Genomic DNA, 23,238 nt, shown 5'->3' with positions numbered 1-23,238 from the left:
GCAGTTTCCTGAAAGGTGAAGAAGGCTGCTTTCCACAGCTCCCAGCTGAGTCTGGGCTCCTCCTGTGTGGGTCTTGAACAAGTTTCTCAGGATTGTTCCTGCCCAGGAGAGCTGTGTCCGCTTGAGATGAGCTGAAGACTCAATGCCTGTCCCCCTAGCTCCTTGCCCTAGGCTGAGATCTGGGAAGCCAGGTTCCCCGGAAGGAAATTCTGTGAGACTCTTTCAATTAGCCAGCAGAAAGCTGGGAGTGGAGGTGTGGCTCAAGTTGTACAGCACCAGCCTTGAGTGAAAAAGCTAAGGGGGAGCGTGAGGCCCTGAGTTCAAGCCCCAGTACCCCAGTACCCGGACAGAAAAACAACAACAAGGAACAGCAAAGATTCGCTTGGACTTTTCTCTCCTGTTCCTACGTTTCACACACAAGCCTGACGCGTGTGTGCAATCTATCAAAACCAAGGGATGAGTGAGGACGAGGCCTTCCCCTGTCTCTCGGGAGGCTTTTCTTCTTCCTTCCTTGGACGATGCCAGGCTGTGAGATGACCACGTCTGCCCCTTCTTTCCAGGCCTGGCTGCGGCTAGCCAGTGAGTCAGGCCGGGAGCCCTGGGCTCCTGCTCCCTGGTGAGGAGAAGAGCTCCCAGACTGGCCAGCCGGCTGGAGCCAGTCTCCCTCCAAGTGGTGGCATAGAAAAATGAACCTTGTGACACTTCCTGTATGTGGCCACAGCTGTCTTGTTTCTGTTTAACTCCTTCGTGCCCAGCAGGTAGGAGATGGTGCTCACACAGTGGCTTGGATTCCAGACCACCCGCCCAAGGGGCTGACACCTGCCGCATGCGTGGATCAGAGTGACTCAGAACAGACTTCCCTTTGCCCTCCCAGACTCAGGCCTCAGCCCACCCTCCCACACGTGACACTGAGCTTCCCAAAGCACGCCCTTAATGACCCAGCCAGTGCGGAGCTGAGGAGCTGAGGGTCCTGCTGGCCTGGCTTCTGTTTCAGCAGGGTCCTTAGCTACACACACAGCCACAGCCCAGACACAGAGGACAGGGCACACTTGCTTTGTGATTCTTCACTGGGGCGTGGCTCTGTGGACCTGATACATATGAGTGCAATTAAATAGATGAGCTACATTTGATTACAAAAATGAATCATGAACTCTAGGCATTCGTGCACATTCAGACTAAAGGAGGATACTCTAAAGAAAGGAACACAAAGGCCTATGTGAATCTGGTCACAGTAAATATATTTACCAAAATGAATTCCAGGAAATGCAAACAAGAGGTCTTTTTTTTTCCCCTTCCTTGCTGTTTTTGTTTTCTTTCTTTTTGCCTTATTTGTCCATTTATCTGTCTTTAGGATAGTAAGGGGAGGGGGGGCGCACAGAAATGGACAAAGGGTGAACAAATGCAGCAGTGGTACTCACCAGCCACCATGTGGAAAATGATATATACAACTTGTGTGTGGGGATGGGAGGGAAACACTGGGAGAGAATGCAGGAAGGGGTGACATTGTCCACAGAAATGTGCTCGCTACCTGACTTATGTAACTGTGACCCCTCTGTACATCACCTTTATAATAATAAAACAATTAAATTCGTAATTAATGATAGGAGGACTGTCTCAGACTTCAGGCATTCAGGAACTTATTATTTTTATTTTTTATTTTTATTTTGCCGGTCGTGGGGCCTGAACTCTGGGCCTGGGAGCTGTCCCTGAGCTCTTCAGCTCAAGGCTAGTGCACTTGAGCCACAGCACCACTTCCAGCTTTTTTTTTTGTCTGCTTATGTGGTGCTGAGGAATTGAACCCAGAGCCTCATGCATGCAAGGCAAGCGCTCTACCACTGAGCCACCTTCCCAGCCCCCAAGAACTTATTATTATTATTTAAATTATATTTTGATTATCTTTAAGTAGCCATTCAACAATTATCATTCAACAATTATCAGTACAATGACTCCTTCCATCATTCTCCTCCATATTTCTTCTTCTTTTTTCTTTTTGTTGGTCTTGGGCTTGAACGCAGGGCCCGAGCGCTGTCCCTGAGCTGTTTCATTCAAGGCTCATACTCTACCACTTTGAGCCAGAACTCTATTTCTGGTTTTCTGATGTCTAATTGGAGATAAGAGTCTCACTGACTTTCCTGCCGGGTCTGGCTTTGAACCGAGATCCTCAGATCTCAGCCTCCTGAGTAGCTAGGATTACAGGCCTGAGACACCAACCAGCACCCGGTTTATTTCTTCTTTCTTAATTGTGTTCCAGATGGATTCGTTTTCCCGCCTCCCAGACTTTGCTCAACATTTCTCAGCAGGAAGTTGTACAATTTCCCCAGATTGCATTCCACTCCTCCTTGGGCTAGGAGTCCTGAGCCAAACAGTTTCTCTCTCTCTCAGCAATTCCCCCTTCTCCAGCAGCAGTCTCAATAAATCCCTGTGAGTTCTAAATAAGGATTGTGGGTGAGCTCTGGAAACCGCTGCCCTTACAGGAGTGAGCTGCAACCACTGACCCCTCTCTCTCCCCTCACGCCTCAGGCAGGGGGTTCCCAGTGTATTTGTGCCACGGCCTATGAATATTTTATGGACATCCTTTTGTGTTGACTAATGGGGTCTGCACTGTACAATCTGTCTTGAATAACACCAAAAGAAAACCCTCTCCTGACCTCTGTCACTGAGTGATTTATGGAGATGAACTAGGCCCCTCTGAGATTCATTATTAATGTTGTTCTGAGACACTTTTCATCGGGGCACAGAGATGTTCATCCAGACAGCGAGCTCTGTGGAGAATGGACTGTGAGTTAGCTGTGTTTGTGGAGGGCTTTTCAATGTCTGGCTGCAGTGGCGTTCTGCCGCAGCGTGTCACAGATCACAAGAGATTTAAATTTCCTCAATAAAGAGGGCCCGGGGAGATGCTAAAGATTGTGTCCCCCACTGTCCAGGTTTATTTTAGCCATGTGTGTGTGTGTGTGTGTGTGTGTGTGTGCTGGTACTAGGGCTTGAACTCAAGGCTGGCATTCTACCACTTGAGCTACATCTCTACTTCATTTTTAAAAATTGTTATTATAAAGGTGATGTACAGGGTGTTGCAGTTATATAAGTCAAGTAAAGAGTACATTTATTTTTGGACAGTGTCCCCACTTCCTGTGTTTTCCTCCAGTTTTCTCCTCCCATCCCCGCCCAAGAGTTGCATAGTTCATTTTCCACATAGTGTCTAGTGAGTACCACTGGTGCATTTGTTTACCATTTTCCCCTCCATTTTACTTGTGTGTGTGTGGGGGTGGGGTGGGTGGGGTTAATTGGAGCTAAGATTCTCAGGTATTTTCCTACCCATGCTGTCCTGGAACTGTGATCCTTAATTCTCAGCCTCCTGAGTAGGTAGGTGTGAGCCACCAGCGCTGGGCTAAGCCTTCACATTTCTTATTGCTCTAGAAGATGAAGTAGTGGCTAACTCAAAGCCATCCCTTCCTTCCTGGATGCCCACCGCTCTTCCGTTATAACTGGCAACACAGAATCCAGTCTCTCAATACCTATCAAGTAGGTTGTGTCGTTTTCACTTGGAAAGTTCCCAAAGAAGGAAGGCCTCATTCCCGCTATTGAGAAGTTCCCAGGCCACCAGGAGAAAACAAGACCCACATACATTATTTAAATCAGCTTGTAACCAAATGCTAATACAGTGTAGGGTTAGAAGTTTCCAGAAGGGAAACATGAATGTGCACTGAAGTATTGAGGCATGACAATGGAGAAGATGTAGCTTGAATGGTCAGATCCTAATTGGCAAGGGAAGGACGCCCTAGGGAAAGTGGAACTTGAGAACCAGTAGCCAGTGTGGTGTGGGGTAACAGAGACTGTGACACAGGGTGGGGGGGCGGGTGATGGGAGTGAGGGCGAGAATTGAAAGGAAGTGCCACTTTGTATAATCCAGTAAAACCCCGGACGAGAGAGAGAGAGAGAGAGAGAGAGAGAGAGAGAGAGAGAGAGAGACAGAGAGACAGAGAGAGAGACAGAGACAGAGAGACAGAGAGACAGAGAGACAGAGAGAGACAGAGACAGAGACAGAGACAGAGACAGAGAGAGAGAGAGAGACAGACAGACAGACAGACAGACAGACAGACAGACAGAGAGGAGAGAGGGAGAGGGAGGGAGAGAGAGACAGAGAAAGAGAGGGAGAGGGAAAGGGAGGAGAGAGGGAGAGGGAGGAGAGAGAGAGACAGACAGAAAGAGGAGAGAGGGACAGTGAGAGGGAGAGAGAGAAGGAGAGAGAGAGAAGAGAGAGAGAGACAGACAGACAGAGAGAGGAGAGAGGGAGAGGGAGAGGGAGAGGGAGAGGGGGAGAGAGAGAGAGAGAGAGAGAGAGAGAGAGAGAGAGAGAGAGAGAGAGAGAGAGAGAGAGAGAGAGAGAGAGAGAGAGAATATGCCCAGGGCAGAAGCCTTTGGTCTCAGATCTCTGCTTCTGGTTTGACTCTGTATGGTGAGCAAGCTGTGGCAAAACATAGATAGGCGTGCTGGTGTCTTTCTCCAATGTTAGACTTCATCGTATTAGAGTACGTTCATAAGCTACATCAGTTGTTGTTTTTCTTCTAGTCCTGGGGCTTGAACTCTTGTCTCTGGGCGCTGTCCCTGAGTTTCTTTCTTTCTTTCTTGGGTCCGGTCATGGGGCCTGAACTCTGGGTCTGGGCACTGTCCCTCAGCTCTTCAGCTCAAGGCTAGCGCTCTACCACTTGAGCCACAGCGCCACTTCCGGCTTTTTTCTTTTTGCTTATGTGGTGCTGAGGAGTCAAACCTAAGGCCTCAGGCATGCAAGGCAAGTAAGTGCTCTACCACTGAGCCAACTTCCCAGCCCCCCTGAGCTTCTTTTTGCTCAAGAATAGCACTGTACCACTTGAGCCACAGTACCATTTCTGGCCTTTTCTGAGTAGTTTATTGGAGATAAGAGTCCCATGGACTTTTCTTTCCTGGCTGGCTTTGAACTGGGATCCTCAGATCTCAGCCTCCTGATCAGCTAGGATTACAGGCATGATGCACCTGCTGCTATATCAGTTTTATTGGTATTCATTTGCCAAGTACTACTGATTTGACTTGATAGTCCTGAGCTCTTGGCAAAGAGGTCTTTTCTTTCCATTTTAATTACAAATATGAACTCTCAGATGATGTATTACACCTCACACAATAATGATATACAGGCATAGCTAAGAAAGTGTTGAAAGTTAAAGTATAAAAATGAAAATGAGCCAGGCACCGGTGGCGCACACCTATAATCCTAGCCTATAATGGGAGGGGGAGAGGGGAAGGGGGCGGGGGGCCGGGGATGAAGTAGAGGCATGGAGAGAGGAAGGTTAGACAAATGCACTCATAACATTCAATGTATCTTTGTGAAAATGGAACTAGGAAAGTTGAGGGGATAGGTAGGGTTGGGAGAGATGGAGGAGAATGATAAAAGGGGTGGCATCAAGATGAATTGTACTTAGCCAGGCACTGGTGGCTCACACCTGTCATCCTAGCTACTCAAGAGGCCAAGACCTGAGGATCCCGGTTCAAAGCCAACCCAGACAGGAAAGTCTGTGAGACTCTCATCTCCAATCAACCACCAGGAAACCAGAAATGGAGCTGTGGCTCAAAGTGGTAGCCCACTAGCCTTGAGCAAAGAGCGTAAGGACAGTGCCCAGTTCAAGCCCCATGACCACCAAAAAAAAAATGCATTGTACTCACAAATTGACATACATACATGAGGCTACAGATTGCAAGAACTGATGCAGATATGGGAAATCATCTCTGCAGAGGACCAGACAAGGACCAGACAAGGACCAGACAAGGCGTTCTAGGAACACAGGTGCAGACAGAGCCGTTGTCGGCACCAGGCTGTCAAGCTCAGGTCTCCTGTCTCTTGGAAGCGGGCAGTGAGTCACAGGCAGGAAAGACCACCTAGAATGGGGGGCGGCAGCAGAGGTCCTTGGCTCTGTTAATTTTCCAGGACAAGGCTTGTGACAGGAGACTGGTGACAGGGCCGGTATGTCTGCCACATCCCGGTCTTGGGGTGCTCCTTTTATAATCCCAGGTTGGGGGGGTGTTTCATTCTAGGGTAATGAACAAGCTTGTGCGTCTGTGATTTCTGATATCCCTGGATACGTTTGTGGGTGTGAGTGGCACAGATCGCCCGTTGGTGCCCCCCTGGAAGGCTGGTAGATGGGAGCCATCCACAGGTATGAACACGAGGTAGAGTCATTCTGCTTTGGCATTTATTCTCAATGCAGTAGCTTAGGTCAACAGCTTATTTGCCTTATTGCTTCACAGAGTGAGTAATGTGGAGGCATGGTCTAGACCCGCGAGAGTGGCCTGACCCCATCCCCGCCACCACACCAGCCTCAGAGACAGACTTCTTCCCTTTTCCACCGACCTCAGGGTAGACAGAAGTCCCTTCTTGTGCTTCCTCCGAGCCAAACACATTTTTTTTTTTTTTTTTTTGGTTGGTCCGGAGCTCAAGGCCAGCGCTCTACCACTTGAGTCACAGTACCACTTCCGGTTCTCTATTGGTTTATTGGAGATAAGAGTCTCACGGACTTTCCTGCCCGGGCTGGCTTTGAACCATGATCCTCAGACCTCAGCCTCCTGAGTAGCTAGGATTATAAGTGTGAGTCACTGGCACCTGGCATAAACACAAATTTTAAGAAGAGTTAACTAAGTACAACCAGAGGAGCACAAGGTGGCCAGTCCTTCAACAATCCAGTTTGCCAGGTGCACCTTGCGCTGTGGGGCTTGTAAACCTGGCTCCTCCTAGGGAGATCCAGAGAGTAGAGGGCACTACTGGCATCCACCCTGCTCAGCCCATTTCAGGAGACCGTGTGTGTGTGCGTGTGTGTGTGCGTGTGTGTGTGTGTGTGTGTGTGTGTGTGTGTGTGTGTGTGTCCCAGGGCTTGAACTCAGGGCCTGGAGGCTGTCCCTCCCTGAGCTTTTATGCTCAAGGCTAGCACTAGGCCACTTTCTGGCTTTTTGATGGTTAATTGGAGATAAGAGTCTCAAGAACTTTCTTGCCTGGGGTATCTTTGAACCTCTATGCTCAGATCTCAGCCTTCTGAGTAGGATTACAGGCATGAGGTGCGAGTGCCCAGCTCAGCAGACATGTTTAACTCTAACACTCAAAAGAAGAATCCTTCTAGAATATCTTCCCTGAAAATCTAAGCCAGCTGGGTAGTGGTGCTCACACCTGTAAACCTAGCTACTCCGAAGGCTGAGATCTGAGGATCGAAGTTTGACGCCAACCTGGGCAGAAAGTCCCTGTGAGATTCTTTTTTTTTTTTTTTTTTTTTTTTGGGTCCGTCGTGGGGCCTGAACTCTGGGCCTGGGCGCTGTCCCTCAGCTCTTCAGCTCAAGGCTAGTGCTCTACCACTTGAGCCACAGTGCCACTTCCGGCTTTTTGCTTATGTGGTGCTGAGGAATCAAACCCAGGGCCTCAGGCATGCAAGGCAAGCGCTTTACCACCGAGCCACCTTCCCAGCCCCCCCTGTGAGATTCTTATATCCAATAAACTCAAAAAAGCTGGAAGTGGCACTGTGGTTCAAGTGGTAGAGCAGTAGCCCTGAGCAGAAGGAGGCTCAGGGACAGCACCCAGGCCCTGAGTTCAAGCCAGTCCTTGCAGTGTCCTTCAACCCACTGGATTGTGGTTTTCAATATTATTGTTTTTACCAATCCAATCATCCCAAAAGGAAGAAGGAATTTGGAATTTTCTCTTCCCCGGAGGTGTCTCTGGGGAAGGAATTGTACAGTAGCTCTGACCACAACCTTTTCTTCATCTTAGGTACCTTGCTCAGTACAAAGCCCAGGACAGGGCAGGGTGCTGACTAAACTCAAATTTATGGGAACAGAAGGAGGAAATCCTAGAAATTAAGGGAACCTAGTAATACTGCTCCTTAGCTGACCCAGGTAGAAAGTGAAACTCTCCTTAAAAAAATCGGAACAGGAGAAGGGCAGAGAGGGCTGGAGGCATTACTTAAATGGTAGGAAGTGCCTAGAAAGCACAAGGCCCTAAATTCAACCCCCAGGACAAAATAAAACAAAAACCTTAGTACAGCCTCTAGAAAGGAAAGATGCAAGGAAATCTACATCTAAAGAGGGGGATGGCCAATGACACCAAGTGTTAGGGAGAAGTCAAGAGAAATGCAGACCAGAGCAGGGTTTGGTAGGGAGTACCTGTAATCCTTGCACTGGGGAGGCTGAAGCAGGAGGATTGCAAGTTCAAGGCTAACCTGAGCTACAGAATAAGACTTTGTCTGAGAGAGAGAGAGAGAGAGAGAGAGAGAGAGAGAGAGAGAGAGAGAGAGAGAGAACAAAACCCCAAGGACAAACTGTGAGGAGCAGGATTTTGCAGCGAGAAGGTCAATATGACATTTTGCTATGACTGTTTTATTGGATGGTTGAGGCCAGGTGAAAGCATAATTAAATTAATAGTTGGTTGGTTGGCTAATAACAGGCGAGGGAGGAGAGACACTGTAGACTATTATTTGGGGAGCTTGGTTATGGGGGAGGCAGGGAGACTGGTAAGTAGAAGTGGACACAGGGTTAAGGGAAGTGGCCCTTATTTTTTCTTCAGTGTTTTTGCTTTTCTCTGGCAACAGCTCCCAGAGAAGGAAAGGCTGCGCTGGCCAGACAGAGAACAGAGAACAGAACAACATTGCCATAGTTTGGGTGAAAGAGAGGCTTAGCCTTTTTTGTTTTTGTTTTTTGGGTCCAGTCGTGGGGCCTGAACTCTGGGCCTGGGCGCTGTCCCTCAGCTCTTCAGCTCAAGGCTAGCGCTCTACCACTTGAGCCACAGTGCCACTTCTGGTGCTGAGGAATCGAACCCAGGGCCTCATGCATGCAAGGCAAGCGCTCTACAACTGAGCCACCTTCCCAGCCCTAAAATTAATTTGTTTTTTGTTGGTCATGGGGCTTGAACTCTGGGCTGGACTCAGCTCTTCAGCTCAAGGTACCTTGCTCTACCACTTGAGCGACAGCACCACGTCCAGAGGCTTAGCCTTAAGCTACAGGCCTCCACGTCTGTCTGTCACTGGAGAGGCATAGCAAGTGCAGGGAATTTTCAGATGAGAGCATTTTCAGATCAAGGCATGGGGGTGGGGGTGGCGCAATGATCTGGGCTGGGCCCTGTGGACAGTGGTGCAGGTGGAAAAACGCCCTGGACGAGGAGACAAGCTGAGGGCACCAGGTGCATCTGCAGTATGGACAGCAATGGTAACTGTTTGGTAGAGCTGCTGTGAGGATCGAAAGGCTTCAGACTTGTAAAGTGCCGAGGACAGTGTCTGACATAAAGCACATGTTCACTCTTTGTTGGCAGAGGTTATCAGCTTAAAGGATGAGCCTACAACATAGGCAAAATGCCTTTCTTAGCCTCCACAGAGACCACAAGAAACTGTTGGATGAGTGGATCAATGCAGTGAAAGAAAATTAGAAATTGCTCTCAGAATAAGGAGGGCAAAAATGCAAAACTCAATTTACCTGATAGATCTATCTCAGCTCAACCTTTGTTTCTTGGCTGGAATATTTATACCACATGTAGGTTACTTATCAAACAAAGGCACAAGAGAGGCTGTACTTAAGCCATCATTTTTCTCTTTTTCCTGTAAAGTTGATGAAAGAGATCAGGACACACACACACACACACACACACACACACACACACACACCCTGCCATAACACACACACACACACACACACCCTGCCATAACACACACACACACACCCTGCCATAACACACACACACACCCTGCCATAACACACACACACACACACACACACACACACACACACACACACACACACACACACACACACACACACACACCTGCCATATCTCCCAGTGGGGTGGTAAGGTGAACTTGGCTTCATTTCTCAGGTTACGGAAGCTGCTGAAACTTCCAAAGGTGCAGTTCAGTCCTTCACTCAGCCATCACTGAAAGGTTTTCAGGTTCTAAGATTTCCTCTGACTGCTCTTTCACTCAGAAGGCAGAGAAAAGACATAGTACAAAGTCCAAAGGGAAAATGCCTCTGGGGGCTTTTCCAGTGTCTCTAAGGAATCTATGACCATATTCTTCTCATCAAATGTTTACACACACACAGACACACAGACACACACACATTTTATTTTTTTGAGACTAGGTCTTGGTATGTAGGCCAGGCTGGCCTCAAATCACACTTCTCCTGCCTCAGCCTCCTGAGTGCTAAGATTAAAGGTGTAAGCCGCCCTCCATCTTCAGACCAATGTCAATGGTTTGGAACTTTAGAGAAAGTCCTCTTGTCTTCTGTGTTTTATTTCCCCACTTTCTTCAGTTCCTTAGGGGCTTTCTCCTCTCTTAAATTTCAGCTTCGATAATGGTGTTCCCATAGAAACAACATGCCTTTCTTTTTCTGCCTGCTTTGCCTCTGTTTAAAAGACTAGATTCAAGCTAGTACCAAGACATACCATTTCAAGACAAAATTAAGCAGGTTATAGAATGCATGCAGAGTCAAGACTGGAACCTGAGCACATTCCAGACCCCTATTGGTTACAGCCTTATGGTGAGGTGGTAACTGGGAAATTTATTTCAGGTTGACAACTGAACCCTCATGGTCATGACTCCGGGGCCATGACCACAGATGCTTCAATACTCAATAGGAGCAAAAATAAGAGTAAAATTTATTGATTTAATTAGTTTATTAAGCCAAAGGAAGAGTTTATAAGCCAAAAGGAACACCCTTCTTTACTATTATTTTTTAATCTTAATTTGGGATAAAGTCTTACTTTGCAGCCCAGGCTGGTCTTAAAATTGCACCTGTTTTCCTTTCATTTGAAAGAAAGATTGCAATAGTAGATAGCAGTTGTGGTGTGAATTAAAAAAAATATTTATTAGGTAGGCTGGGGCATGGCTAAAGTCACTGGCTCAACTCGGTAAAATTAAGAATGTTAATTATAATGTTAAAACATTTTTTTCTTTGTATGCTGGGTATGAAATCTAGAGGGAAGCAGCCTACCTCTGAGTTACACCTCTAACCCTGGCAATCCTAAGTTTATTCTTTGTTTTCTTTTTTTTTTTTTTTGTCAGTTGTGGGGCTTGAACCCTGGGCCTGGACGCTGTCCCTGAGCTCATCAGCTCAAGCCAGCGCTCTGCCACTTGAGTCACAGCACCGCTTCGGGTTTTCTGGTGGTTAATTGGAGATAAGAGTCTCAGACTTTTCTGCCTAGGTCTGCTTTGAAGTGTGATCCTCAGATCTCATCCTCCTGAGTAGCCAGGCTGGAAAGAAATGCCCTTATTTGGGCCTGGGAAGGTAGCTCAGTGGTAGAGCGTTTGCCTTGTATGCCTGAGGCCCTGGGTTTGATTCTTCAGCACCACATAAGCAAAAAGTAAAAAGCACGAAGTGGCGCTGTGGCTCAACTGGTAGAGCACTAGCCTTGAGCTAAAGAGATGAGGGATAGCGCTCAGGCCCAGAGTTCAGGCCCCACGACCGGACCCCCCCCCAAAAAGAAATGTCCTTATTTATGTCCCCAGCCCCTGAACCACTCTTCTTAGTGTGCAGGTGGGAGGCAGTAAGGTCCACATGGCTGTGAACCATCACCGCAGGCTAGATCTGGTTCCCTGGTGGACAGTTCAGCAGTCTTTGCTACGTCTTTAGTTTGGTTTCACTGATTCATTCATGCAATACATGTTCACTGGGCTCTGTTGCAGGCTATTGCACACATATAAAGAAATTGAAGGGTTTTAAAAATAGGCCTGTTTTCGTACCAACGCTCAAGTTTTCCCAGGGTCCTAAGGCTGGGAAATGCTGAGCGGGCATTTGGACTCAGATGGACGTCTTGGAGGTGGAGGCTCACAGGCTAGGGTGAGGGTAGAACACTTCCTCTTGCCTTGTTTTGCCTCTGTGTGGCCCTGGGCCTTGAACACAGGGCCTAGAAGCTGTCCCTTGGCTTTCGCTCAAGGCTAGCACTCTACACTTGAACCACAGCTCCACTTCCAGCTTCTTGGTGATAAACTAGAGATTTGCATCTCGTGGATGTGTTAGGTTTTTAAAAAGAGGAAGCCGAGTAAGAACAGCACCAGCACGCACGTGGTATTCAGATAAGGGGTAGGTTTATTCAGTAGACCTGCTGGGACCAGGCAAGGGTGGCACTCCACGTGGCTGGGAAAGGCCTGGGAATGAGAGAGAGCTGGGAAGAGAGGAAAGAGAGAGAAAAGAGCAGAGAGAGGGGTAAGAACAGTAGCACTCACGCGGTATTCAGGTAAGGGGTAGACCTGCTGGGACCAGGCAAGGTTGGCATTCCACGTGGCTGGGAAAGAGAGAGAGCAAGAGAGCAAGAAAAGAGCAGCAAGAGCTAGAAACGAACAGAGAGAGAAAAAAGGGGGCAGCAAGAGAGCAAGAGAAGAGCAGCAAGAGCTAGAAACGAACAGAGAGAGAAAAAAGGGGGCAGCAAGAGAGCAAGAGAGCGTCTGGGCCTGGGCTAGGCCTTATGTAGGGTATGGGCGGGGAAAGGTGTGGCCACATCAAATTCAGATGTGACCTCTTCCAGGTGTCCCAGTTGCCTAGGTAACGCAGGTACTGGGTGGAGACTTTGCTGCGAGGAGGGTGGAGTCTGCTCGCCATCCAGGAGCGGACCTTACAGGATGTTCCTGCCCAAGCTGGCTTCGGACTGCGATCGTCAGATCTCAGCCTCCTGGGTAGCTTCTTACCTCCTAGGACTGCAGCCGTGAGCCACCTTGCTCGGCCCTTCTGCAACGCCCCGGAGGGCAAAGCAAGAAGAGGACATCAATCATCTGAGAGTGACCGGGTCGCCATCGCTGTTTTCAGCGAGGGTCGGCTGCTCGCCCAGCCAACGCGGAGGTGAGGCTGGGGCAGACCGGGCTGCACCAGAGTGGCGACTACAACTTCCAGCGAGCGCCGCGCTCGCTTTCCCGCCAGGTCCCTCCGCCCGCCCCACCGGAACTACAAATCCCAGTAGGCCTCGGGGCCCGCGCCACGGCCCCGCCCAGGCCCCGCCCACAACGCCACGCCCCCCGCAGCCCCCTCCCTCCGGTCAGCCCCGAAGAGTCGCCCGGTGGCGGCGGCGGCGGCGGCAGACGGAAACCGAGCGCGAACCCCGGCGGTGGCAGGATGGGCGACTCCAAAGTGAAAGTGGCGGTGCGGGTCCGGCCCATGAACCGGCGAGGTGAGCGTGCGGGCGCGGGACGGCGGCGGCAGGTGCCGAGCGCGCCCCGTCCGTCGGCGCCGCGGGGGTCCGGCGGCCCCGCCCCTGGGCCCGCGGCGGGAAACGGGAGGGGGGGGAGAAGCACCCCGAGCCCCCGCTCGCGAGCCCCCGCCGGTGCGGGCCTCCCCTGCCGTGGCCGCCGCGTCCCGGGGGTGTCGTGGGGGCCCCGCGGCCCGGCCGCCGCCCCTTCCGCCGGCAGCCGCCCCGCCCGGCGCCCTCTGCCCCCCGCCCGCCCGCCCGCGGCGCCGCCCCCTCCCGCGCGCGCCCCTCCCTCCCCCGGGGTCCGGGGAGCTCGCGGACGCCGCGGGGCTCGGAGGAGCCTCGAACCCGTGCCGCGGGGTGGGAGGAGGAGGAGGACCACAGCGTCCGGCGGGGGGTCGCGCGCGTCGTGGTCTCTGCGCGGTGAGCGGTGTGGGTGCCGCGGTCCTGGGGGCGCGGCGTCCGGGCGGCGTCCGCGGAGCACCGGAGGAGAAAGCAGACGCCGCGGAAGGGGCTCCAGTCGTCGGAGGACGGCCGGGTCCGGAGGGGAGGCGGCCCGGGCCGGCCCCGCGCGCCTCCCCGCGCGCCTGCGGTCACCCAGATGGCCGCGCCGGGGCCGCGAGCTGACAGACCCAGAATCACTTCCTGAGCCTTAAAGAAAGTAGAACTTCGTCCCCAGCCCAGCTCCGGGTGCTGACCCGGAGGCCCGGTTCCCGGGGCGGCGTCGTGATTGACAGGCTCGCCCGTGGCCCGTGCCCGCCACCGGGAAGTGGTTTGCCCACCTGCTTCCTCCGCCCGCCTGCTGAAGGTGGGCTTTTCCCTGAGGACTCGCAGCTGTGCCTGGTTCGAGACTCCAGTCTCCCCATTAGACCTGAACTCTGACACCCCGATCCAGCGTAGAGCTGCCCATTTTCATAAACTTCACTTTTCAAATGTCCTTATTTTATTGGGTTCCAGTTTTCATTTTATTTTAAAATCATCACGACGGGAAAACAAGCCAAATGAAACACAACTGCTCTGCGAATTGATTCCGAAAGGATGGTTTCAGCACATTCTTAAAATTTCCTTTTTGCAAAACATTTGAAAATGTCAGTGCTTAAAAAAGGCAGCTTAACCAACTGCCAGGCCACAGAGAGGCTTCGGTCCATCATTAACAGCCCTCCTCTTCCTTCTCTCTTCCCCAAGCCTTTCATTTCTTGCTTTTAAATTGCCATTGGTAAGAGTGTAATAATGCTCACACTTTTTTTTTTTTTGCTAGTCCCAGAGTTTGAACTCAGAGCCTGAGCACTGTCCCTGAGCCTTTTTGCTCAAGGCTGGCACTCTACCACTTGAGCCACAGCACTACTCCTGGCTTTTTCTGTTTATGTGGTACTGAGGAATCGAACCCAGGGCTTCATGCATGCTAGGCAAGCATGAACCAAGCTACAGAACAACAGTTTGAGCTGTGAGTGGAAGTTAGCTGTACCTTGGGTTACATGCACTTGACAAGGAATGTTAAACCAAGTGTGGTTACATAGGCCTGTAATCCCAGCATTCTGGAAGCAGAGGCAAGAGGATTGAGAGAGCTGGAGGCCAGCCTTGAACTAAACAAAACAAAAATAGTTCAATCACCTTATAACTAGAAGTGCTGTATTTGTCACAGTTTGCCTCCCTGTTTCCCTTAATGCTCTCTCTTACCTGGCCTTGTATTGTGTGACTTGTACAGTGGCTTCCTTCTCCAGGGATCATTATAGATAATTAAAATTCTTTTTCTTCATGAAGTAATTGGTTACATAAATCTAAAGTTTAGGCATACAAAGGAGTAGAATTTTAAAGCTAGTGCTTTTCAAATTAGTAAATTAACAGTTGATTTAAAAGGAGAATCACTGTACTTTTTTTTTTTTTTGGCCTGTCTGGAGCTTTGAACTCAGGGCCTGGGCTCTACCCCTGAGCCTCACTACGCTCAAGTCTAAAACTCTACCACTTGAGCTAGAGCGTCATTTCTGGCTTTTTCTGTTTATGTGGTACTGAGGAATCGAATCCAGGACTTCATGCATGCTAGGCAAACACTGTACCACTAAGCCACATTCCCAGCCTCATATTACTTTGAGTAGTTATTTCTTCTGGGAAAGTGTATTTAATGATAGCATATAATTTTATTTAGCAAGCAGTCAACTTTAGTCCTTGTTTAGTCCGTTGGTGCAAGAAACATCCTAACTTGAGGTTAGGATGGGTCTCTGTGCTTTTGTTTGCTGAATAATCTGAAGAGTTTTAGAGTAAAACTTCAATATATCATCAGGTTTTCCATGTGTATCTGAGTGTGCTTAGATATTTGAATTTTTTTTTTTTTTTGGGTCGGGTCATGGGGCCTGAACTCTGGGCCTGGGCTCTGTCCCTCAGCTCTTCTGCTCAAGGCTAGTGCTCTACCACTTGAGCCACAGTGCCACTTCCGGTTTTTTTCTTTTTGCTTATGTGGTGCTGAGGAATCAAACTCAGGGCCTCAGGCATGCAAGGCAAGCGCTCTACCACTGAGCCACCTTCCCAGCCCCTAGATATTTGAATTTTAAGGTACAAAAAAGTCCTATGCTAATGACTTTCCTTGTTTCCATTCCAGTTTATGCTCAGATACATATATAGTTTTACATTGTTTTTGTTATGTTAGAAGTAGATCTCAGTATATAGCCCAGGCTGACCTGAAACTTGCCATGTATTTTGGGCTGGCTTTGAACTCATAATCCTCTCAGAGCATCCTCTCAGAGTGCTAGGATAACAGGTATGCAATTCCAAGTCCCTCTCCCCCTCCCCCCCTCCCCCCCAGTCCTGGGGCTTGATCTCAGGGCTTGGGCACTGTCCCTGAGTTTCTTTTTCCTCAAGGCTAGCTTTCTACCACTGGAGCCACAGCACCAATTCCAGCTTTTCTTCTTCTTTTTCTTTTTTTTTTTTTTTTTCTGTCGGTCCTGAGGTCTGAACACTGGGTCTGGGCACTATCCCTCAGCTCTTCAGCTCAAGGCTAGCGCTCTACCACTTGAGCCACAGCACCACTTCTGGCTTTTTGTACTTATGTGGTGCTGAGGAATTGAACCCAGGGTCTCATGCATGCAAGGCAAGCGCTCTACCACTGAGCCACCTTCCCAGCCCTCCAGCTTTTTTCTGTTTATGTGGTACTGAGGAATTGAGCTCAGGGGCTTCATGCATGGTAAGCAAGCACTCTACCATTAAGCCACATTTTCAATCCCCCCTTCTCCCTTTCCATTAACTTTTTTGTTGTTGTTGTTGGTCGTGGGTCTTGAACTGGACCTGGGCGCTGTCCTTCAGCTCGTCAGCTCAAGGCAAGCACTCTACCACTTGAGCCACAGCGCCGCCACTTCCAGTTTTCTGATGGTTTATTGGAGATAAAGAGTTTCACAGACTTTCCTGCCCGGGCTGGCTTTGAACCACAACCCTCAGATCTCAGCCTCCTGAGTAGCTAGGATTACAGGCATGAGCCACCAGCACCCAGCTTTTCATTACCTTTTTTTGTTGTTGTTGGTCTTGGGGCTTGAACTCTGGTCCTGGGTGCTGTTCCTGAGCTCTTCAGCTCAAGGCTAGCACTCTACCACTTGAGCCACAGAGCCACTTCCAGTTTTCGGGTGGTTTTTATTGGAGATAAGAGTCTCAAGGAATTTGTTGCCCAGGCTGGCTTTGAACCGTGATCCTCATATCTCAGCCTCCTGAGTTGCTAGGATTATAGGTATGAGCTACCAGCGCCCAGCTTCCATTAACTTTTAACATTTCAACTCTTAACTTTATTTGAAATACGAAAGCCAAACAGCTAGAGAAAACAAACTTAGTCATATGATCTTGAAGTTCTGTTTGCGAATTCTGTTTCCTCATGTCTTTCAAACTCTTCAACTGAACAGAGAAACTTATATCCTTCCATGTACTCTATAGAAACACTTCTTCATACATTATTAACCGAATCATTAACTTATTAGATCAGTGATGTTTTCCTTTTCAGGGGTTTGATTCTTTATATTGTTAGGTGACTTAAAAATAATAGCTAAGGGAATATTTAATGACAACCTGCCAGATTTCTAGCTTATATTAGATAGTATGAGATCTTCAATCAAGGGACTACTGATTAAAAAGATATATATACCCACACATACACACAGAGTTAACTATCAAAACAAATACATTATATAAAAAATAAGAGTGGGACAGAAAATTATACTAGAAGTTGAGCCAGAGAGAAAAAGAGGTATTGTCTTAAGTGTTTGGGAATATGAACAGTAAATTTATTTCAGACATTTCCAAGGAGTTTGCACTTTGCAGTGTTGGATGTCATGGAAGCTAGGAAGTAGTTTGAAATGTCTGGTAGAGTCAGTTTCTAGTATCCACGTAGAGGGACTGTGGCATGGCTGTCAGAAGTAATGACCAGCAAAGCCATTTAACAAGGAAGACTGTTTTGCCTGTCCCTGGGGAGAGCGGAGCATGTAATTATGAATCTACTAGTATACAGGAATAGGCCAGAGCTAGAAAGAATCAAGAAAAAAATGAAATCAGTTGTTTTTGTTCTGATGGTTTTATTTCTTTATTTCCTAAAGGCCTTCTTAGTGTTACCTAGTATTGTTGTAAAGCATATATACTCTTGGTTCTTGCTTATGAGGAAGTGACTGTCATGTGAAAAGATAAGATTAAAAAGTAAACAGCCATACCAAAACTGCTAGTTATTGCGTGCCAGGTAAGTGACAGGGAAGTGTAGGCATGTAAGGGAGGGAAAAGATGTCTGGAAAACAAAACCAAACAAAAACTGAGGACAACAACTGTGAAAGTATGTTGGGGGACTGGTGATTGGGAAAGACGTTGCTGAGGTGTTAGAATTTTTGTTACCTAAGACTTCCAGGAGGAAGCCTGTGATTTGAATGGGTGTGTGGCGGTGGCAGTGGCGGTGGAGGTGGGGAAGCCCTTGGTGTTCCCAGGAGGAAGTGTGATCTGGGAGCCAGCGCAGCCAGTTTGGGGAGCAGAGACTACATCCTCCAGCATGAAAGAAGGCTCTGTGAAGCCGCCCAGAGGAGGATGGGATGGGATGGGATGGGATGGGATGGGAAACATCACATGCATTGCAGGGAGCTCTGGCTGCTAGCCAGGCCAGAGGTCATCTACTTTTAGGGCCGCTGGCCCATGTACTCTGATTAGCCTTTTAGAACACCATGTAGACACAAATGTGAAGGAGAAAAACTGCCAGGTCCCAGAGCAAGATTGAGATCCTTGGTAGACGATCAAGTTCCACCCTGGGCAAGATTTACAAACATGGTGGACCTAAGAAGCTGAAGGAGCCAGGCACTGGTGGTACACACCTGTAATCCAGGCACAAGCTTCCTAGCTGAGAATTGAGGATCATGCTTTAAAGCCAGCCTGGGCAGGAAACTCTATATGAGATCCTTTTTTTTTTTTTTTTGCTGGTCATAGGGCTTGAACTCAGGTCCTGGGTGCTGTCTCTGAGCTTCTTTTTGCACAAGGCCAGTGCTCTACCACTTGAGCTCCAGCTCCAGTTCCTGCCTGAGTAGTTTATTGGAGATAAAAGTCTCATGGATTTTCCTGCCTGGGCTGGCTTTGAACCACCATCCTCAGTTATCAGCCTCCGGAGTAGCTAGGATTATAGGCATGAGCCGCCACCAGCACCTGGCTTCTGTGAGACTCTCATCTCCAATTAACTACCAAAAGGCTGGAGGTAGAGCTGTGGCTCAAAGTGGTAGAGTGCTAGCCTTGATTGAAAACTGAGGGAGCCCAGGTCCTGAGTTCAAACTCTAGGACTTGTGCACATGTGTGCGTGCATGCATACACACACACAAACACACACGAGCTAAACGAGACTGGTAAATCAAGTAAGCAGTCTTGACTCCAAAGGTAAGGGAAAACGGAGGATATAGGAGGCTGCTTAGAAGAAATAGATGAGTCTTAGGAAGGGAAAGTGGTTTTGACCCCCGGGGCCATTGGCCTTTTCCAAGAGCCTTGACAGATGTAGAATAGGCTGTGGATAGACATTTCTGACAGTGTTTGCTGAAACAGAAGATAACTTGTTTTACTGGCATCTGCTTGATATGCTATGGTGAATGAGGCTCATATTCCTTACAACACAGCTTGCTTACACTGTCAACTCAGCTACAGACATTTGGACTTCTATCCACAGGGCCAAAGGCTGTCCGGGAAGCAACCTGTCTATAACATAGTTTTGTTCAGTCTGGCACAAACTCTTACCCATGCTATAAAACAATGACTAATACCTTACTGTTCTACTTCCTAAGTTCTGAAGATGGAAGAAACCACTGACAAAGCTATTACTTAAGGAGATGGATTGAGGTGTTTATTGGATAGAAATGGATATATTGATCTCAGTTTGCTGATGGTACCCCTTCTGTTCAGCAGAGCATGTTCACAAACACGCAGACAGCAAAGATGAGCAGTGCGCTCCCTGACGGGGAAGTGTGTGGTCTTAGCTTACAGGACGGACACAGATCCCTGACTGAGCAAAATGCTGGGCGTTCACTCAGCAGCTGTGGATGTCTTTAGAAAATGATCTTCATTGTCCCATTTTCTTCAGTAGTGGTGATTGAAGAAACAAGTGGCTACTTTTTTCTTCTCTTTCCCTCCCTTCATCCCTCCTATAGCTTTCCCTCTTTTCTTCCTCTCTGGGGATTGAATGTAGGGCCTTGTGCATTCTGGGTAAGACCTCTTTTACTGATTTAACCTCCCCACCCCACCCCAATAGCTCTTCTTGGTCATATTCTTATTTTCTTCAAATTTAGAAAGGTATTTGCATAATTTCTATATGTTACCATCTCAGGATTATAAAACCATACAGTATGTTGGAATCTGGCATCAAACCTGTACTTTAAAAGAAAAAAATTCCCCCAGTACTGGGGCTTGAACTCAGGCCTCATGCTCTTACATGTTTTGTTTTGTTATTCTGCTACATGGCTGGCCCTACCAGCAACACTTCTAGTCCAGATTTTTGTATGTTTGTTTTTGTGTTGTTTTTTTTTTTTTGTAAATAACCATTTATTTTTAGTCAAAATACGCTTTTAGATGAAAGAGATCCACAAATAAGTTGAGCTGTTTTGGTTGTTTTTATGGTTTTCTTGGTCAGTTGGAGGTAGAATCCCTCAGACTTTACTGGCTGGGTTAGTTTCAAACATATTTCTCAAATCTCACCCTCCTGAGTAGCATGGATTATAGGTGTGAGCCACTGGCACCTAGCTGAGTCTGTTGTGCTTTGTTTTATTAAACCAGACCAGTGGTCTTCAGAGGGGTCTGTCTGTCTGTTGTGAGATGTGCAGGTACACTGAGGTTTGGACTATGGACTTCGCACTTGTTAGGCAGTGCCCTACCGCTAGAGCCTCGCGTCCAGCCCCATAAGCCATGATATTTGAAGGGTCTAGGTGAGTTCATTGTAACACCCAGTACACAGTGCAGTGATGACAGTGAATTGTTAATGAGAAGAAGAGGGCTGGGGTTTGGAATGGCAGAGCAAGCAGCCCTTGAGCTCCTTTCTGGAGCCGTGGCCTCCAGGTCTCACAGAAGTGGGAGTTGCCGTGGACAGGCGGATGGATTGTGTTGCATCTGAGGAACATGGAGCTGTGGGATCCACGGCAGTCTGGTGTAGATGGCTTGCAGATGCTCATGTTCCTGAGAACGGAAGTGTGGGAGAGGCAGGCTTTTGGATGGAGGTGTAGGAAATGAATCCTGTGGTTGGGCTTTTGACAGGCCTCTTCAGGACCGTGTGACACGGGCTACATGTGTGCCTGCAGATATCACGGAATGGACTCCTTTTACTTGGCACAGTGCATTCAGGGTTTGTATTGTAACATGAGTCACCACTTCATTCTTTTTTATATATATCTATATGCCGCTTTTTATCCATTCATCCGTTGATGGGCATTTGGCTTGAATCCATCTTTTGGTCCATATGAAATAAAGCTTCCGTGAACATTTGTGTACAAGTTATACGCACATGTGTTTTCACTTATTTTGAGTACACACACACACACACACACACACACACACACACGGAGAGTGACTCAATTGTAGAATAACCTTAACTTTTGAGGAATTGGTTAACTATTTTCGAAAGGGACTGCACCATTGTACATTCCTACCAATAGTAGATAAAGGTTCCAATTTCTCCCTATCCTTGCTAGCACTTGGTACTGTCCTCCCTTTCCCCTACTTTAGCAGTGCTGAGTGTTGAACCTAGGTCTTTTTGCAGGCTAGGCAAGTGCTGTACTACTGAGCGAAACCCCTAGTCCTGTCTCTACCTGCTTTTATGATTTTATTTGTGTGTATGTTGTCCTGGAGCTAGAGCCAGGCACTGTTTTGAGATTCTATACTCAAGGCTAGTACTTTACCACTTGAGCCACTTCTGTTTTTTTGTTTTTGGTACTGAAGTGGAGAAAAGAGTCTCATGGACTTCCCTGCCCTATCTAGCTTTGAACCACGATTCTTAGATCTCAGCCCTCTAAGTAGCTATGATTGCAAGCATGAGCCTGGAAGATTCTTATTTATTTGTGTATTTATTTATGTATTTATGTATCTATGTATGCTAGTTGGTCCTGGAGCTTAAACTTGTCCCTGTCCCTGCGCTTTGGTGTTCAAGGCTAGTACTTTACCACCACTTGAGCCACTGCTCCACTTCCTGAGCCCTCCTTTTTATTGAGGTTGCTGCCCAGTAAGAAAAATATATCAGGTAATGCCATATAAGTAGAAAGAAAATTTGCTATATGCCTCTTAAAAAGAGCATGTGTATTCAGGGAAAATAGCATTGCACACATGATGCAAATTATTTGAAAATAGACCATATATAACATTTATATATATGTATATATATGTGTATATATATGTATATATATATGTGTGTGTGTGTGTGTATATATATATATATATATATATATATATATATATATATCAATGCAAACATTGCAACTTAATTTTTTTTTTGGGGTCTGGTCGAGGGGCCTGAATTCTGGGCCTGGGCGCTGTCCCTCAGCTCTTCAGCTCAAGGCTACCACTTGAGCCACAGCGCCACTTCCGGCTTTTTTCTTTTTGCTTATGTGGTTCTGAGGAGTCGAATCCAGGGCCTCAGTCATGCAAGGCAAGCGCTCTACCACTGAGCCACCTTCCCAGCCCAATTTTTAAAAATTTTTTATTTTATATTTTTTGCTAGTCCTTGGTTTTGAACTCAGGGCCTTGGCACTATCCCTAACCTTCATTTGCTCAAGGGTAGCACTCTACCACTAAGCCACCTTCCCAGCCCCTGCAACTTAATTTAAAAGTGTACATTATGATTTATTTTCTTCCTTTTAAAAAACTGGACCCTGGGCTGGGAAGGTGGCTCAGCGGTAGAGTGCTTGCCTTGCATGCCTGAGGCCCTGGGTTTGATTTCCCCAGCACCACATAAGCAGAAAAAGCCGGAAGTGGCGCTGTAGCTCAAGTGGTAGAGCGCTAGCCTTGAGCTGAAGAGCTGAGGGACAGTGCCCAGGCCCAGAGTTCAGGCCCCACGACTGACAAAAACAAAAACAAAAATTGGACCCTGGTGAGTTAAGTGATAGTTAGCTTTTTAGGAACCTGGCTGGTAGGCGAAGGGGAGGTATGTCTATATTTCTGGGTAGTAGGTTTGGATAAGCAATTATTACTCATTTTCTGGAGACTCAGGAAGGCAGATTACTAAATGGTAATCTGCTCAGTTATTTTGTCCACACTGTGAATGATACATTCTCCAGATGGAACAGGAATTATGTAAGCAGAGGCTCCCAGGCCCCACCCATGTCTTACTATGAAGTCATTGGGGTGCGAGCCATACTCGATTTGTACATTGAAGACAGACTTGTTTCTAACCATTGCTCACTTTTACAAGGTGACTAATGCACTGTTTGAGTAAACTGAGTTGTCAGTTGTGGACACTTTTATATTTATGAGAAATTTGGCCTGGAAAGGCATCCTGTTTGGGAAATAATGTGGACCTTCAACATTTGTTGTTTTTTTATTTTTTATCTAAGTTAATAGAGTAATTTTGTTTTTTAAGGACTTACAAAGATCAAAGCATCCATGGTTCTAAG

At 47.8% G+C, this 23,238-nt stretch overlaps 1 protein-coding gene across 3 annotated transcripts in view; it reads left to right on the top strand.

The window, feature by feature from the left end:
* The first annotated feature begins 13,025 nt into the window (after nt 1–13,025).
* Kif13b (kinesin family member 13B) overlaps nt 13,026–23,238 on the top strand; it is a 138,476-nt gene continuing 128,263 nt past the window's right edge. For all 3 annotated transcript variants that reach the window (XM_070016776.1, XM_070016777.1, XM_070016775.1), the window contains exon 1: nt 13,026–13,147. In XM_070016776.1, the coding sequence (XP_069872877.1) occupies nt 13,093–13,147 (55 nt within the window). In that variant the 5' untranslated portion in view covers nt 13,026–13,092. The remainder of the gene's footprint in view (nt 13,148–23,238) is intronic.

The sequence above is a fragment of the Dipodomys merriami genome, unplaced genomic scaffold (assembly GCF_024711535.1).
Source record: "Dipodomys merriami isolate MVZ:Mamm:240054 unplaced genomic scaffold, mDipMer1.0.p SCAF_12, whole genome shotgun sequence".
Taxonomy (NCBI): domain Eukaryota; kingdom Metazoa; phylum Chordata; class Mammalia; order Rodentia; family Heteromyidae; genus Dipodomys; species Dipodomys merriami.
The sequence above is the reverse complement of the archived record's forward strand: the minus strand, read 5'-3'. Positions and strand labels throughout refer to the sequence as shown.